The sequence below is a fragment of the Procambarus clarkii genome, chromosome 24, assembly GCF_040958095.1.
Source record: "Procambarus clarkii isolate CNS0578487 chromosome 24, FALCON_Pclarkii_2.0, whole genome shotgun sequence".
Classification (NCBI taxonomy): Eukaryota; Metazoa; Arthropoda; class Malacostraca; order Decapoda; family Cambaridae; genus Procambarus; species Procambarus clarkii.
This window is the reverse complement of record NC_091173.1, coordinates 44,539,179-44,554,280: the sequence shown is the minus strand read 5'-3', so window position 1 is coordinate 44,554,280 and position 15,102 is coordinate 44,539,179. Positions and strand designations below refer to the sequence as shown.

Below are 15,102 nucleotides of genomic sequence, written 5' to 3'. Positions count from 1 at the left end.
TGGCCCATACGAGGCAGCTCCTATTCTATAACCACCCAATCCCACTCATATACTTGTCCAACCCGTGCTTGAAACAATCGAGGGACCCCACCTCCACAATGTTACGCGGCAATTGGTTCCACAAATCAACAACCCTGTTACTGAACCAGTATTTACCCAAGTCTTTCCTAAATCTAAACTTATCCAATTTATACCCATTGTTTCGTGTTCTGTCCTGTGTTGATACTTTTAATACCCTATTAATATCCCCCCGGTTATGTCCATTCATCCACTTGTAAACCTCTATCATGTCACCCCTAACTCTTCGCCTTTCCAGTGAATGCAACTTAAGCTTTGTTAATCTTTCTTCATATGAAAGATTTCTAATTTGGGGAATTAACTTAGTCATCCTACGCTGGACACGTTCAAGTGAATTTATATCCATTCTATAATATGGCGACCAAAACTGAACTGCATAATCTAAATGGGGCCTAACTAGAGCAAGATATAGCTTGAGAACCACACCAGGTGACTTGTTACTAACGCTGCGATTAATAAATCCAAGTGTCCGATTTGCCTTATTACGAACATTTATGCATTGATCCTTTTGTTTTAAATTCTTACTAATCATAACTCCCAGATCCCTTTCGCAATCCGACTTCGCAATCAAGAAAAGACAAGAAATCTTTCATATGAAGAAAGATTAACAAAGCTTAAGTTGCATTCACTGGAAAGGCGAAGAGTTAGGGGTGACATGATAGAGGTTTACAAGTGGATGAATGGACATAACCGGGGGGATATTAATAGGGTATTAAAAGTATCAACACAGGACAGAACACGAAACAATGGATATAAATTGGATAAGTTTAGATTTAGGAAAGACTTGGGTAAATACTGGTTCAGTAACAGGGTTGTTAATTTGTGGAACCAATTGCCGCGTAACATTGTGGAGGTGGGGTCCCTCGATTGTTTCAAGCACGGGTTGGACAAGTATATGAGTGGGATTGGGTGGTTATAGAATAGGAGCTGCCTCGTATGGGCCAATAGGCCTTCTGCAGTTACCTTTGTTCTTATGTTCTTATGTTCTTATATATAACTTAATGCTTATAGTCAATATTTTGCTTATGAATTAGTACATATGTGGCATATTCCCAGTTATATTTTTTTTCAAGTCCCAAACTCTTCCTCACGTTCCAATTTACGTCTCACAGTAACCGTACATCGCTGTAGACAGCAGAATAGTCGTGATTGGTTCAATTATAATGAAAATTGTAGTTTTCAGGTCCCACATGGGTTGTAAAATTTACCTACTATTGTCCATGCTCATAAAATATGACAGATCAGCTACATCCTATTGAAGGATTGAAGTTTTGTTTTGATACATAGTAGTTGTTCTTAGTAAATTATACTAAGCACTATAAATTATTACATAGAATAATAAAGCTTCACCAATCAACAATATATACACTAGTTTGTGCTTTAAAAATCTTTAAAGAATGTATTGTAGAAACGTCAACAGAAACCGATGTTACGTCGGAATGTTTATGGTTTAAACTACCTCAAATAGGACAGTATGGTGTCTTTTTTTTTTTTTTTACCTTTTTTTTCAGGTGCAGTCACAGTGAGAGGTTGTGTTAGCTGGAGCTCTGATTCTAATAACATTATTATTGCATTAATGGAAGGATTAGTAAAGGATTTGGTGAGTCTGGTTGGAGCTCTGAGAGCAGAGATGGATTCCCTGCGGGAGGAGGTACGACGGCTGAGACTTCGGGAGGAAACGAAGGAGGAGGCCAGTGTTGACGGGACCACATTAAGAAGGACTGACGGGACCAATAATAAGAAGACCTCGTCTTGGCAAGTTGTGAAAGACAGGAGTCTTAAGAAGACCTTGGCAAAACCGGCAACTAATAGCCTACACCTAAGGACTTTTAACGCATTTGACGTATTAGAGGACGAGTTCTGTGTTGAACCTGTTGTTCAACAAGGTGGCAAAGACAAGGTAACGAGGAGCATTGAAGCACAGGTCCCTCAAACTGCTCGAAAGGAAAAGGGAGAATCGAAGCGAATTTTGGTTGTGGGAGATTCCCAGGTGAGGTATTTAGACAGAACGTTTTGTGCTAGAGACAGGGGGAACAGATTAAGGGTTTGCTATCCGGGAGCTGGAATTGGTGATGTTGTTGGAAACATGGATGATATTATGACGGGAAATGGAAACAAACCCATTATTTGTATTAGTGCAGGGGGTAATGATGTTGGACGAGTTAGGAGTGATGAACTAATACAGAGATTCAGGACAGCCATTGAATTAGTTAGGAGCAAGGGAGGAATCCCGATCATATGTGGCATTCTTCCAAGAAAGGGTGTGGGAAATGAATGGATGTCAAGGGCACTTGGTGTCAATTGCCGGCTGGAAAAATATTGCAAATCAAATGCAATATCTTTCATAGACAACTGGGAACACTTCTATGGAAGAAATGAAATGTATGCTCGTGATGGGGTGCATCTATCGAGAGCTGGGGTTGTTGCTGTTGCGAACTCGTTGGAAGAAGTGGTTAGAGGTGTTTGTTTGGGTTTAAACTGTTAGTAGATAGAGGTATGGGAATTGATTTGGAGGAAGGAGATAATAAAAGTATATGTTTGTGGGAGAAAGGAATTGGCAAAATGATCAGGGAAAGAGAAGGGCCTCAAAATAACAATTCACTTAGGGTATATTACACTAACAGTAGAAGTCTAATTATTGCATTATTATTGCAATAATGGAAGGATTAGTAAAAGATTTGGTGAGTCTGGTTGGAGCTCTGAGAGCAGAGATGGATTCCCTGCGGGAGGAGGTACGACGGCTACGACTTCGGGAGGAAACGAAGGAGGAGGCCAGTATAGACGGGACCTCATTAAGGAGGACTGACGGGACCAGTATTAAGAAGACCTCGTCTTGGCAAGTTGTGAAAGACAGGGGTCTTAAGAAGACCTTGGCAAAACCGACAACTAATAACCTACACCTAAGGACTTTTAACGCATTTGACGTATTAGAGGACGAGTGCTGTGTTGAACCTGTTGTTCAACGAGGTGGCAAAGACAAAGTAACGAGGAGCATTGAAGCGCAGGTCCCTCAAACTGCTCGTAAAGAAAAGGGAGAATCGAAGCGAATTTTGGTTGTGGGAGATTCCCAGGTGAGGTATTTAGACAGAACGTTTTGTGCCAGAGATAGGGGGAACAGATTAAGGGTTTGCTATCCGGGAGCTGGAATTGGTGATATTGTTGGAAACATGAATGATATTATGAGAGGAAATGGAAACAACCCCAATATTTGTATTAGTGCAGGGGGTAATGATGTTGGACGAGTTAGGAGTGTGGAACTAATACAGAGATTCAGGACAACCATTGAATTAGTTAGGAGCAAGGGAGGAATCCCGATCATATGTGGCATTCTTCCAAGAAAGGGAGTAGGAAATGAATGGATATCGAGGGCACTTGGTGTCAATTGCCGGCTGGAAAGATATTGCAAATCAAATGCAATATCTTTCATAGACAACTGGGAACACTTATATGGAAGAAATGAAATGTATGCTCGTGATGGGGTGCATCTATCGAGAGCTGGGGTTGTTGCTGTTGCGAACTCGTTGGAAGAAGTGGTTAGAGGTGTTTGTTTGGGTTTAAACTGATAGTAGATAGAGGTATGGGAATTGATTTGGAAGAAGGAGGTAATAAAAGTATGTGTTTGTGGGAGAAAGGAATTGGCAAAATGATCAGGGAAAGAGAAGGGCCTCAAAATAACAATTCACTTAGGGTATATTACACTAACAGTAGAAGTCTAAGAAATAAAATTAACGAATTAAATGCTCTTGTCTGCACAGAAAAAATAGATATTATTGCACTTACCGAAACGTGGATGAATGTAGAAAATAGAGAACTATTAGCTGAATATCAAATAAATGGATTTAAACTATTTCACACAGATAGATATATTAGACGAAGAGGGGGAGTAGCCATATATGTTAGGGACAATTTGAAATGTAGTCTCAAAGAGGGAATCAAAACTGAGCCACACACAGAAACTATTTGGATAGAATTATACGAAAAAGCAAATAATATTATAATAGGAGTTATATATATAGGCCACCAAATTTAGACAGAATGGAAGCAAAGCATCTATGGGATGAAATATTTAGGGCATCTAGATCTAACAGTATTTACGTCATGGGTGACTTTAATTTTAGTGGAATAAACTGGTTGAACAAAACAGGGAATAGTGAAGCAGAAGATTTTCTAGAATTAATTGACGATTGCTTTCTTGCGCAACACATTGGGGAACCAGCGCGGGAAAATAATGTTTTGGATTTGTTAGTAAGAATTTAAAACAAAAGGATCAATGCATAAATGTTCGTAATAAGGCAAATCGGACACTTGGATTTATTAATCGCAGCGTTAGTAACAAGACACCTGGTGTGGTTCTCAAGCTATATCTTGCTCTAGTTAGGCCCCATTTAGATTATGCAGTTCAGTTTTGGTCGCCATATTATAGAATGGATATAAATTCACTTGAACGTGTCCAGCGTAGGATGACTAAGTTAATTCCCCAAATTAGAAATCTTTCATATGAAGAAAGATTAACAAAGCTTAAGTTGCATTCACTGGAAAGGCGAAGAGTTAGGGGTGACATGATAGAGGTTTACAAGTGGATGAATGGACATAACCGGGGGGATATTAATAGGGTATTAAAAGTATCAACACAGGACAGAACACGAAACAATGGATATAAATTGGATAAGTTTAGATTTAGGAAAGACTTGGGTAAATACTGGTTCAGTAACAGGGTTGTTGATTTGTGGAACCAATTGCCGCGTAACATTGTGGAGGTGGGGTCCCTCGATTGTTTCAAGCACGGGTTGGACAAGTATATGAGTGGGATTGGGTGGTTATAGAATAGGAGCTGCCTCGTATGGGCCAACAGGCCTTCTGCAGTTACCTTTGTTCTTATGTTCTTATGTTCTTATGATTTAGTGTTGGCTAGCAGGGAGGCGCAAATTAATGACGTCGGGGTGGGGAGTGAGCTGGGGAACAGTGATCGCGGGGAGGTCAGATTTGGCATAGAGTGGAATGGACTTGTGGGAGAGGATTCTGTTGGAGTGCCAGATTTTCGAAAGGCTGATTTTGGTAGCCTTGGAAGTTTTTTGGGTCAAATTGATTGGAGGGTCTTGGGTATGGGGTGGGGGCCGGTCTTGGAGCGAGACATGAACCCGGCGATGGGTGGCGTAGGTGGGGATTTCGATGTGGATTCGATGTGTAACTTATTTGGGAATATTCTAGGCAGGGCACAGGAGCGTAGTGTGCCATGCAAGTTGAATGGATCGAATGCCGGTGACCCGGAGTGGATGGCAAATGGTTTGAAGAGCCTTATAGGTAGAAAGAGAGCTTGGTGCGAAGGGATTAAGAGTGGGGAGGTCACTTTAGAACAGGAATTCGTACAACTGGTTGGAAATGTTGAGGAAGAGATAGGGAAAGCAAAGGGAAACTGTGAAGTTCGCATGGCGGGGCAAGCAAAGACAAATCCTAAAGGGTTTTTTCAGTTATATCGTGCTAAGACGTGGGAGGGGATGGGTCTATTGGAGGCTGAGACGGGTCAGGTAACGGATGGTGATGGGGAGATGAGTGGTATTTTTGATAAATATTTTGTATCTGTGTTTACTAAAGAGGAACTTGGCAGTGTCCCTTCGGCCGAGCAAGTCAATGTGGGTGGGGACGAGGACAGGTTGACGAGTTTGGCAGTTACCAGGGAGGATGTTCTTAAACAAATAATAAAACTCAAACAAATTGAATAGATCGTATACTAATAACCCAAAGTGGATAACAAAGAATTTGAAGAACCTAATAGGTAAAAAGAGAGCTTGGTACAAAAGGATTAAAAATGGGGAGGTCACTTTAGAACAGGAATTCGTACAACTGGTTAGAAATGTTAAAAAAGAGATAAGGAAAGCAAAAAGAAACTATGAAGTTCGCATAGCAGGGCAAGCAAAGACAAATCCTAAAGGGTTTTTTCAGTTATATCGTACTAAGACTAGGGAAAGGATAGGTCCATTAAAAACTGAGACAGGTCAAACAACAGATAGTGATGAAGAGATGAGTAGTATTTTTAATAAATATTTTGTATCTGTATTTACTAAAGAGGAACTTAACAATATGCCTTCAGCCGAACAAGTCTATGTGGGTGGGGACGAGGACAGGTTGACGAGTTTAGCAGTTACCAGGGAGGATGTTCTTAAACAAATAGTAAAACTCAAACCAAACAAATCCCCAGGGCCGGATGAAGTGTTTGCTAGGGTGCTTAAAGAATGCAAAGTGGAGCTTTGTGACCCACTGTCAACCATATTTAATAAATCAATAGAGTCAGGCAGAGTGCCAGAGTTTTGGAAAGTTGCTAATGTGATACCAGTTTTTAAGAAAGGAGATAGATCACTTGCGTCTAACTATCGACCAATTAGCCTAACGTCTATTGTGGGAAAGTTACTCGAATCTATAATAGCAAATAAAATTCGTCTTCATCTTGAAAAACATAAATTAATAATTGAGTCGCAACATGGTTTTATAAATGGCCGTTCATGTTTAACAAATTTGTTATCTTTTTATTCTAGCATTGTTGAGGCAGTTGATAGTGGTAAGGATTGCGATGTTGTATACCTTGACTTTAGCAAAGCTTTTGATACAGTGCCACATGAAAGACTGATTAAAAAAATAGAGTCTCATGGTATTGGGGGTGCTATATTAAGCTGGATTAGGGCATGGCTATACCAAAGGAAACAGAGAGTTAGTATAAATGGAATCAAGTCAGAGTGGGAAAATGTTGTAAGTGGAGTGCCTCAAGGCTCTGTCCTGGGACCTCTGTTGTTTATAATATATATAAATGATTTAGATTCAGGTTTGAGTAGCAACATTTGCAAATTTGCCGATGATACGAAAATCGGTAGGGAAATTAATTCGGAGGAGGACTCACTATCACTTCAAGTTGATCTAGATAGGGTTTTGAAATGGTCAAAGGATTGGCAGATGCAGTTTAATGCTGATAAATGTAAAGTTCTGAGGTTAGGTAATGATGATAGAGTTACAAGATACGAGCTAGATGGTGTTGTGATTGCGAAGTCGGATTGCGAAAGGGATCTGGGAGTTATGATTAGTAAGAATTTAAAACAAAAGGATCAATGCATAAATGTTCGTAATAAGGCAAATCGGACACTTGGATTTATTAATCGCAGCGTTAGTAACAAGACACCTGGTGTGGTTCTCAAGCTATATCTTGCTCTAGTTAGGCCCCATTTAGATTATGCAGTTCAGTTTTGGTCGCCATATTATAGAATGGATATAAATTCACTTGAACGTGTCCAGCGTAGGATGACTAAGTTAATTCCCCAAATTAGAAATCTTTCATATGAAGAAAGATTAACAAAGCTTAAGTTGCATTCACTGGAAAGGCGAAGAGTTAGGGGTGACATGATAGAGGTTTACAAGTGGATGAATGGACATAACCGGGGGGATATTAATAGGGTATTAAAAGTATCAACACAGGACAGAACACGAAACAATGGATATAAATTGGATAAGTTTAGATTTAGGAAAGACTTGGGTAAATACTGGTTCAGTAACAGGGTTGTTGATTTGTGGAACCAATTGCCGCGTAACATTGTGGAGGTGGGGTCCCTCGATTGTTTCAAGCACGGGTTGGACAAGTATATGAGTGGGATTGGGTGGTTATAGAATAGGAGCTGCCTCGTATGGGCCAATAGGCCTTCTGCAGTTACCTTTGTTCTTATGTTCTTATGTTCTTAAACCAAACAAATCCCCAGGGCCGGATGAGGTGTTTGCCGGGGTGCTTGGGGAGTGCAAAGAGGAGCTTTGTGACCCGCTGTCAGCCATGTTTAATAGATCAATGGAGTCGGGCAGAGTGCCAGAGTTTTGGAAGGTTGCTGGTGTGGTACTAGTTTTTGAGAGGGGAGATGGATCACTTGCGTCTGGCTGTCGACCAATTGGCCAGGCGTCTATTGTGGAAAGGTTGCTCGAATCTGTAATTCAAATAAAATTCGTCTCCATCTTGAAAAACATAAATTGATGGTTGGGTCGCAGCATGGTTTTATAAATGGCCGTTCGTGTTTAACAAATTTGTTGTCTTTTTGTTCTAGCATTGTTGAGGCAGTTGATAGTGGTGGGGATTGCGATGTTGTGTGCTTTGACTTTAGCAGGGCTTTTGATGCAGTGCCACATGAAAGACTGATTGGGAGGTTAGAGTCTCATGGTATTGGGGGTGCTATGTTGGGCTGGATTGGGGCATGGCTATGCCAAAGGAAACAGAGAGTTTCCTTTGGTATAGCCATGGAGTCGGGTCGGAGTGGGAAAGTGTTGTGGGTGGGGTGCCTCAGGGCTCTGTCCTGGGACCTCTGTTGTTTATAGTATGTGTGGGTGATTTGGATTCAGGTTTGAGTGGCAACATTTGCAAATTTGCCGATGATGCGAGGGTCGGTGGGGAAATTAATTCGGAGGAGGACTCACTATCACTTCGGGTTGATCTGGATGGGGTTTTGGATTGGTCGAAGGATTGGCAGGTGCAGTTTGGTGCTGATGGGTGTAAAGTTCTGAGGTTGGGTAATGGTGGTGGGGTTGCGGGATGCGAGCTGGATGGTGTTGAGATTGCGAAGTCGGATTGCGGGGGGGATCTGGGAGTTGTGATTGGTGAGAATTTGAGACGGAAGGATCAATGCATGAATGTTCGTAATAGGGCGAATCGGACACTTGGATTTGTTGATCACAGCGTTGGTAACAAGACACCTGGTGTGGTTCTCAAGCTATATCTATATCTATATTAGAGTCGGTCAGGTGAAGTCACAGTGAGAGGTTGTGTTAACCGGAGCTCCTGAGTGTTGTTATAGCAATATGGAAGTTGTAGTGAAGGACCTGGTGACTCTAGTGGGAGCCCTGAGGACAGAGTTGGACTCTCTGCGGGAGGAGGTGCGTCAGCTTAAAAAACTACGAGAAGTAACGAAGGAGGAGACCAGCAGTAAAGGGACCTCGTCTTGGAGAGTTGCGAAAGACAGGGGCCTTAAGAAGACTTTGATAAAGCCGCCTTCAAACGCCATAGCAACTTCAAATTCATTTGACGTTTTGGAGGACGAGTGCTGTGGAGAGACTGTGGATCGCGCAAAAGGGAAAGCAACGAAGAGAAAGGAAGCGCAGGCCCCTCAGAAAGTAAAGGAAGTACCTAAGCAAACATTAGTTGTGGGAGATTCCCAGATAAGGTATTTGGATAGAACGTTTTGTGCTAGAGATAGGGGGAACAGGTTAAGGGTTTGCTATCCCGGAGCTGGCATTGGTGATATTATAAACAACATGAATGATATTATGGCTGGTAATGGGAACAATCCCATTATTTGCATTAGCGTGGGAGGAAATGATGTTGGTCGAGTCAGGAGTGAGGAACTGATTCAGAGGTATAAAACAGCCATAGAGTTAGTTAGGAGCAAGGGAGGAATCCCGATCATATGTGGCATTCTTCCAAGAAAGGGAGTGGGAAATGAATGGATATCGAGGGCACTTGGTGTCAATTGCCGGCTGGAAAGATATTGCAAATCAAATGCAATATCTTTCATAGACAACTGGGAACACTTCTATGGAAGAAATGAAATGTATGCTCGTGATGGGGTGCATCTATCGAGAGCTGGGGTTGTTGCTGTTGCGAACTCGCTAGAAGAAGTGGTTAGAGGTGTTTGTTTGGGTTTAAACTGTTAGTAGATAGAGGTATGGGAATTGATTTGGAGGAAGGAGGTAATAAAAGTATGTGTTTGTGGGAGAAAGGAATTGGCAAAACGATCAGGGAAAGAGAAGGTCCGCAAAATAACAATTCACTTAGGGTATATTACACTAACAGTAGAAGTCTAAGAAATAAAATTAACGAATTAAATGCTCTTGTCTGCACAGAAAAAATAGATATTATTGCACTTACCGAAACGTGGATGAATGTAGAAAATAGAGAACTATTAGCTGAATATCAAATATATGGATTTAAACTATTTCACACAGATAGATATATTAGACGAGGAGGTGGAGTAGCCATATATGTTAGGGACAATTTGAAATGTAGTCTCAAAGAGGGAATCAAAACAGAGCCACACACAGAAACTATTTGGATTGAATTAAACGAAAAAGCTAATAATATTATAATAGGAGTAATATATAGGCCACCAAATTTAGACAGAATGGAAGCAAAACATCTATGGGATGAAATATCTAGAGCATCTAGATCTAACAGTATTTATGTCATGGGTGACTTTAATTTTAGCGGAATAAACTGGTTGAACAAAACAGGGAATAGTGAAGCAGAAGATTTTCTAGAATTAATTGACGATTGCTTTCTTACGCAACACATTAAGGAACCAACACGGGAAAATAATATTTTAGATTTAGTGTTAACTAACAGGGAAACGCAAATTAATGACATCGAAATAGGGAGTGAGCTAGGGAGCAGTGATCACAAAGAAATCAGATTTAGCATAGAATGGAATAGACCAGTAGGAGAAAATTCTGTTAAAGTGCCAGATTTTCGAAAAGCTGATTTTAATAGCCTAAGAAATTTTTTGGGTCAAATTGATTGGAAAGGCTTGGGTATGGGGTGTGGGCCGGTCTTGGAGCGAGACATGAACCCAGCGATAGGTGACTTAAATGGGGATTTCGATGTGGATTCAATATATAACTTATTTAAGAATATTCTAAACAAAGCACAGGAACGTAGTATACCATACAAATTGAATAGATCGTATACTAATGACCCAAAGTGGATAACAAAGAATTTGAAGAACCTTATAGGTAAAAAGAGAGCTTGGTACAAAAGGATTAAAAATGGGGAGGTCACTTTAGAACAGGAATTCGTACAACTGGTTAGAAATGTTAAAAAAGAGATAAGGAAAGCAAAAAGAAACTATGAAGTTCGCATAGCAGGGCAAGCAAAGACAAATCCTAAAGGGTTTTTTCAGTTATATCGTACTAAGACTAGGGAAAGGATAGGTCCATTAAAAACTGAGACAGGTCAAATAACAGATAGTGATGAAGAGATGAGTAGTATTTTTAATAAATATTTTGTATCTGTATTTACTAAAGAGGAACTTAACAATATGCCTTCAGCCGAACAAGTCTATGTGGGTGGGGACGAGGACAGGTTGACGAGTTTAGCAGTTACCAGGGAGGATGTTCTTAAACAAATAGTAAAACTCAAACCAAACAAATCCCCAGGGCCGGATGAAGTGTTTGCTAGGGTGCTTAAAGAATGCAAAGAGGAGCTTTGTGACCCACTGTCAACCATATTTAATAAATCAATAGAGTCAGGCAGAGTGCCAGAGTTTTGGAAAGTTGCTAATGTGATACCAGTTTTTAAGAAAGGAGATAGATCACTTGCGTCTAACTATCGACCAATTAGCCTAACGTCTATTGTGGGAAAGTTACTCGAATCTATAATAGCAAATAAAATTCGTCTTCATCTTGAAAAACATAAATTAATAATTGAGTCGCAACATGGTTTTATAAATGGCCGTTCATGTTTAACAAATTTGTTATCTTTTTATTCTAGCATTGTTGAGGCAGTTGATAGTGGTAAGGATTGCGATGTTGTATACCTTGACTTTAGCAAAGCTTTTGATACAGTGCCACATGAAAGACTGATTAAAAAAATAGAGTCTCATGGTATTGGGGGTGCTGTATTAAGCTGGATTAGGGCATGGCTATACCAAAGGAAACAGAGAGTTAGTATAAATGGAATCAAGTCAGAGTGGGAAAATGTTGTAAGTGGAGTGCCTCAAGGCTCTGTCCTGGGACCTCTGTTGTTTATAATATATATAAATGATTTAGATTCAGGTTTGAGTAGCAACATTTGCAAATTTGCCGATGATACGAAAATCGGTAGGGAAATTAATTCGGAGGAGGACTCACTATCACTTCAAGTTGATCTAGATAGGGTTTTGAAATGGTCAAAGGATTGGCAGATGCAGTTTAATGCTGATAAATGTAAAGTTCTGAGGTTAGGTAATGATGATAGAGTTACAAGATACGAGCTAGATGGTGTTGTGATTGCGAAGTCGGATTGCGAAAGGGATCTGGGAGTTATGATTAGTAAGAATTTAAAACAAAAGGATCAATGCATAAATGTTCGTAATAAGGCAAATCGGACACTTGGATTTATTAATCGCAGCGTTAGTAACAAGACACCTGGTGTGGTTCTCAAGCTATATCTTGCTCTAGTTAGGCCCCATTTAGATTATGCAGTTCAGTTTTGGTCGCCATATTATAGAATGGATATAAATTCACTTGAACGTGTCCAGCGTAGGATGACTAAGTTAATTCCCCAAATTAGAAATCTTTCATATGAAGAAAGATTAACAAAGCTTAAGTTGCATTCACTTGAAAGGCGAAGAGTTAGGGGTGACATGATAGAGGTTTACAAGTGGATGAATGGACATAACCGGGGGGATATTAATAGGGTATTAAAAGTATCAACACAGGACAGAACACGAAACAATGGATATAAATTGGATAAGTTTAGATTTAGGAAAGACTTGGGTAAATACTGGTTCAGTAACAGGGTTGTTGATTTGTGGAACCAATTGCCGCGTAACATTGTGGAGGTGGGGTCCCTCGATTGTTTCAAGCACGGGTTGGACAAGTATATGAGTGGGATTGGGTGGTTATAGAATAGGAGCTGCCTCGTATGGGCCAATAGGCCTTCTGCAGTTACCTTTGTTCTTATGTTCTTATAACCGGGGGGATATTAGTAGGGTATTAAAAGTATCAACACAGGACAGAACACGAAACAATGGGTATAAATTGGATAAGTTTAGATTTAGGAAAGACTTGGGTAAATACTGGTTCAGTAACAGGGTTGTTGATTTGTGGAACCAATTGCCGCGTAACATTGTGGAGGTGGGGTCCCTCGATTGTTTCAAGCACGGGTTGGACAAGTATATGAGTGGGATTGGGTGGTTATAGAATAGGAGCTGCCTCGTATGGGCCAATAGGCCTTCTGCAGTTACCTTTGTTCTTATGTTCTTATGTTCTTATGTTCTTATCTTGCTGTAGTTAGGCCCCATTTAGATTATGCAGTTCAGTTTTGGTCGCCATATTATAGAATGGATATAAATTCACTTGAACGTGTCCAGCGTAGGATGACTAAGTTAATTCCCCAAATTAGAAATCTTTCATATGAAGAAAGATTAACAAAGCTTAAGTTGCATTCACTGAAAAGGCGAAGAGTTAGGGGTGACATGATAGAGGTTTACAAGTGGGTGAATGGACATAACAAAGGGGATATTAATAGGGTATTAAAAGTATCAACACAAGACAGAACACGAAACAATGGGTATAAATTGGATAAGTTTAGATTTAGGAAAGACTTGGGTAAATACTGGTTCAGTAACAGGGTTGTTGATTTGTGGAACCAATTGCCGCGTAACATTGTGGAGGTGGGGTCCCTTGATTGTTTCAAGCATGGGTTGGACATGTATATGAGTGGGATTGGGTGGTTATAAATAGGAGCTGCCTCGTATGGGCCAACAGGCCTTCTGCAGTTGCCTTCGTTCTTATGTTCTTATGTTCTTATCTATCTGTGTGAAATAGTTTAAATCCATTTATTTGATATTCAGCTAATAGTTCTCTATTTTCTACATTCATCCACGTTTCGGTAAGTGCAATAATATCTATTTTTTCTGTGCAGACAAGAGCATTTAATTCGTTAATTTTATTTCTTAGACTTCTACTGTTAGTGTAATATACCCTAAGTGAATTATTATTTTGAGGCCCTTCTCTTTCCCTGATCATTTTGCCAATTCCTTTCTCCCACAAACATATACTTTTATTATCTCCTTCCTCCAAATCAATTCCCATACCTCTATCTACTAACAGTTTAAACCCAAACAAACACCTCTAACCACTTCTTCCAACGAGTTCCCAACAGCAACAACCCCAGCTCTCGATAGATGCACCCCATCACGAGCATACATTTCATTTCTTCCATAGAAGTGTTCCCAGTTGTCTATGAAAGATATTGCATTTGATTTGCAATATTTTTCCAGTCGGCAATTGACACCAAGTGCCCTTGACATCCATTCATTTCCCACACCCTTTCTTGGAAGAATGCCACATATGATCGGGATTCCTCCCTTGCTCCTAACTAATTCAATGGCTGTCCTGAATCTCTGTATTAGTTCATCACTCCTAACTCGTCCAACATCATTACCCCCTGCACTAATACAAATAATGGGTTTGTTTCCATTTCCCGTCATAATATCATTCATGTTTCCAACAACATCACCAATTCCAGCTCCCGGATAGCAAACCCTTAATCTGTTCCCCCTGTCTCTGGCACAAAACGTTCTGTCTAAATACCTCACCTGGGAATCTCCCACAACCAAAATTCGCTTCGATTCTCCCTTTTCCTTTCGAGCAGTGTGAGGGACCTGTGCTTCAATGCTCCTCGTTACCTTGTCTTTGCCACCTTGTTGAACAACAGGTTCAACACAGAACTCGTCCTCTAATACGTCAAATGCGTTAAAAGTCCTTAGGTGTAGGCAATTAGTTGCTGGTTTTGCCAAGGTCTTCTTAAGACTCCTGTCTTTCACAACTTGCCAAGACGAGGTCTTCTTATTATTTGTCCCGTCAGTCCTTCTTAATGTGGTCCCGTCAACACTGGCCTCCTCCTTCGTTTCCTCCCGAAGTCTCAGCCGTCGTACCTCCTCCCGCAGGGAATCCATCTCTGCTCTCAGAGCTCCAACCAGACTCACCAAATCCTTTACTAATCCTTCCATTATTGCAATAATAATGTTATTAGAATCAGAGCTCCAGCTAACACAACCTCTCACTGTGACTGCACCTGAAAAAAAAGGTAAAAAAAAAAAAAAAAGACACCTTACTGTCCTATTTGAGGTAGTTTAAACCATAAACATTCCGACGTAACATCGGTTTCTGTTGACGTTTCTACAATACATTCTTAAAAGATTTTTAAAGCACAAACTAGTGTATATATTGTTGATTGGTGAAGCTTTATTATTCTATGTAATAATTTATAGTGCTTAGTATAATTTACTAAGAACAACTACTATGTAT

At 40.2% G+C, this 15,102-nt stretch overlaps 1 protein-coding gene across 1 annotated transcript in view; it reads left to right on the top strand.

Annotated features, from left to right (window-relative positions):
• The first annotated feature begins 5,222 nt into the window (after positions 1 to 5,222).
• LOC123748707 (ubiquitin recognition factor in ER-associated degradation protein 1-like) overlaps positions 5,223 to 15,102 on the top strand; it is a 37,763-nt gene continuing 27,883 nt past the window's right edge. The window contains exon 1 of the mRNA XM_069330393.1: positions 5,223 to 5,708. Within this exon, the coding sequence (XP_069186494.1) occupies positions 5,223 to 5,708 (486 nt within the window). The remainder of the gene's footprint in view (positions 5,709 to 15,102) is intronic.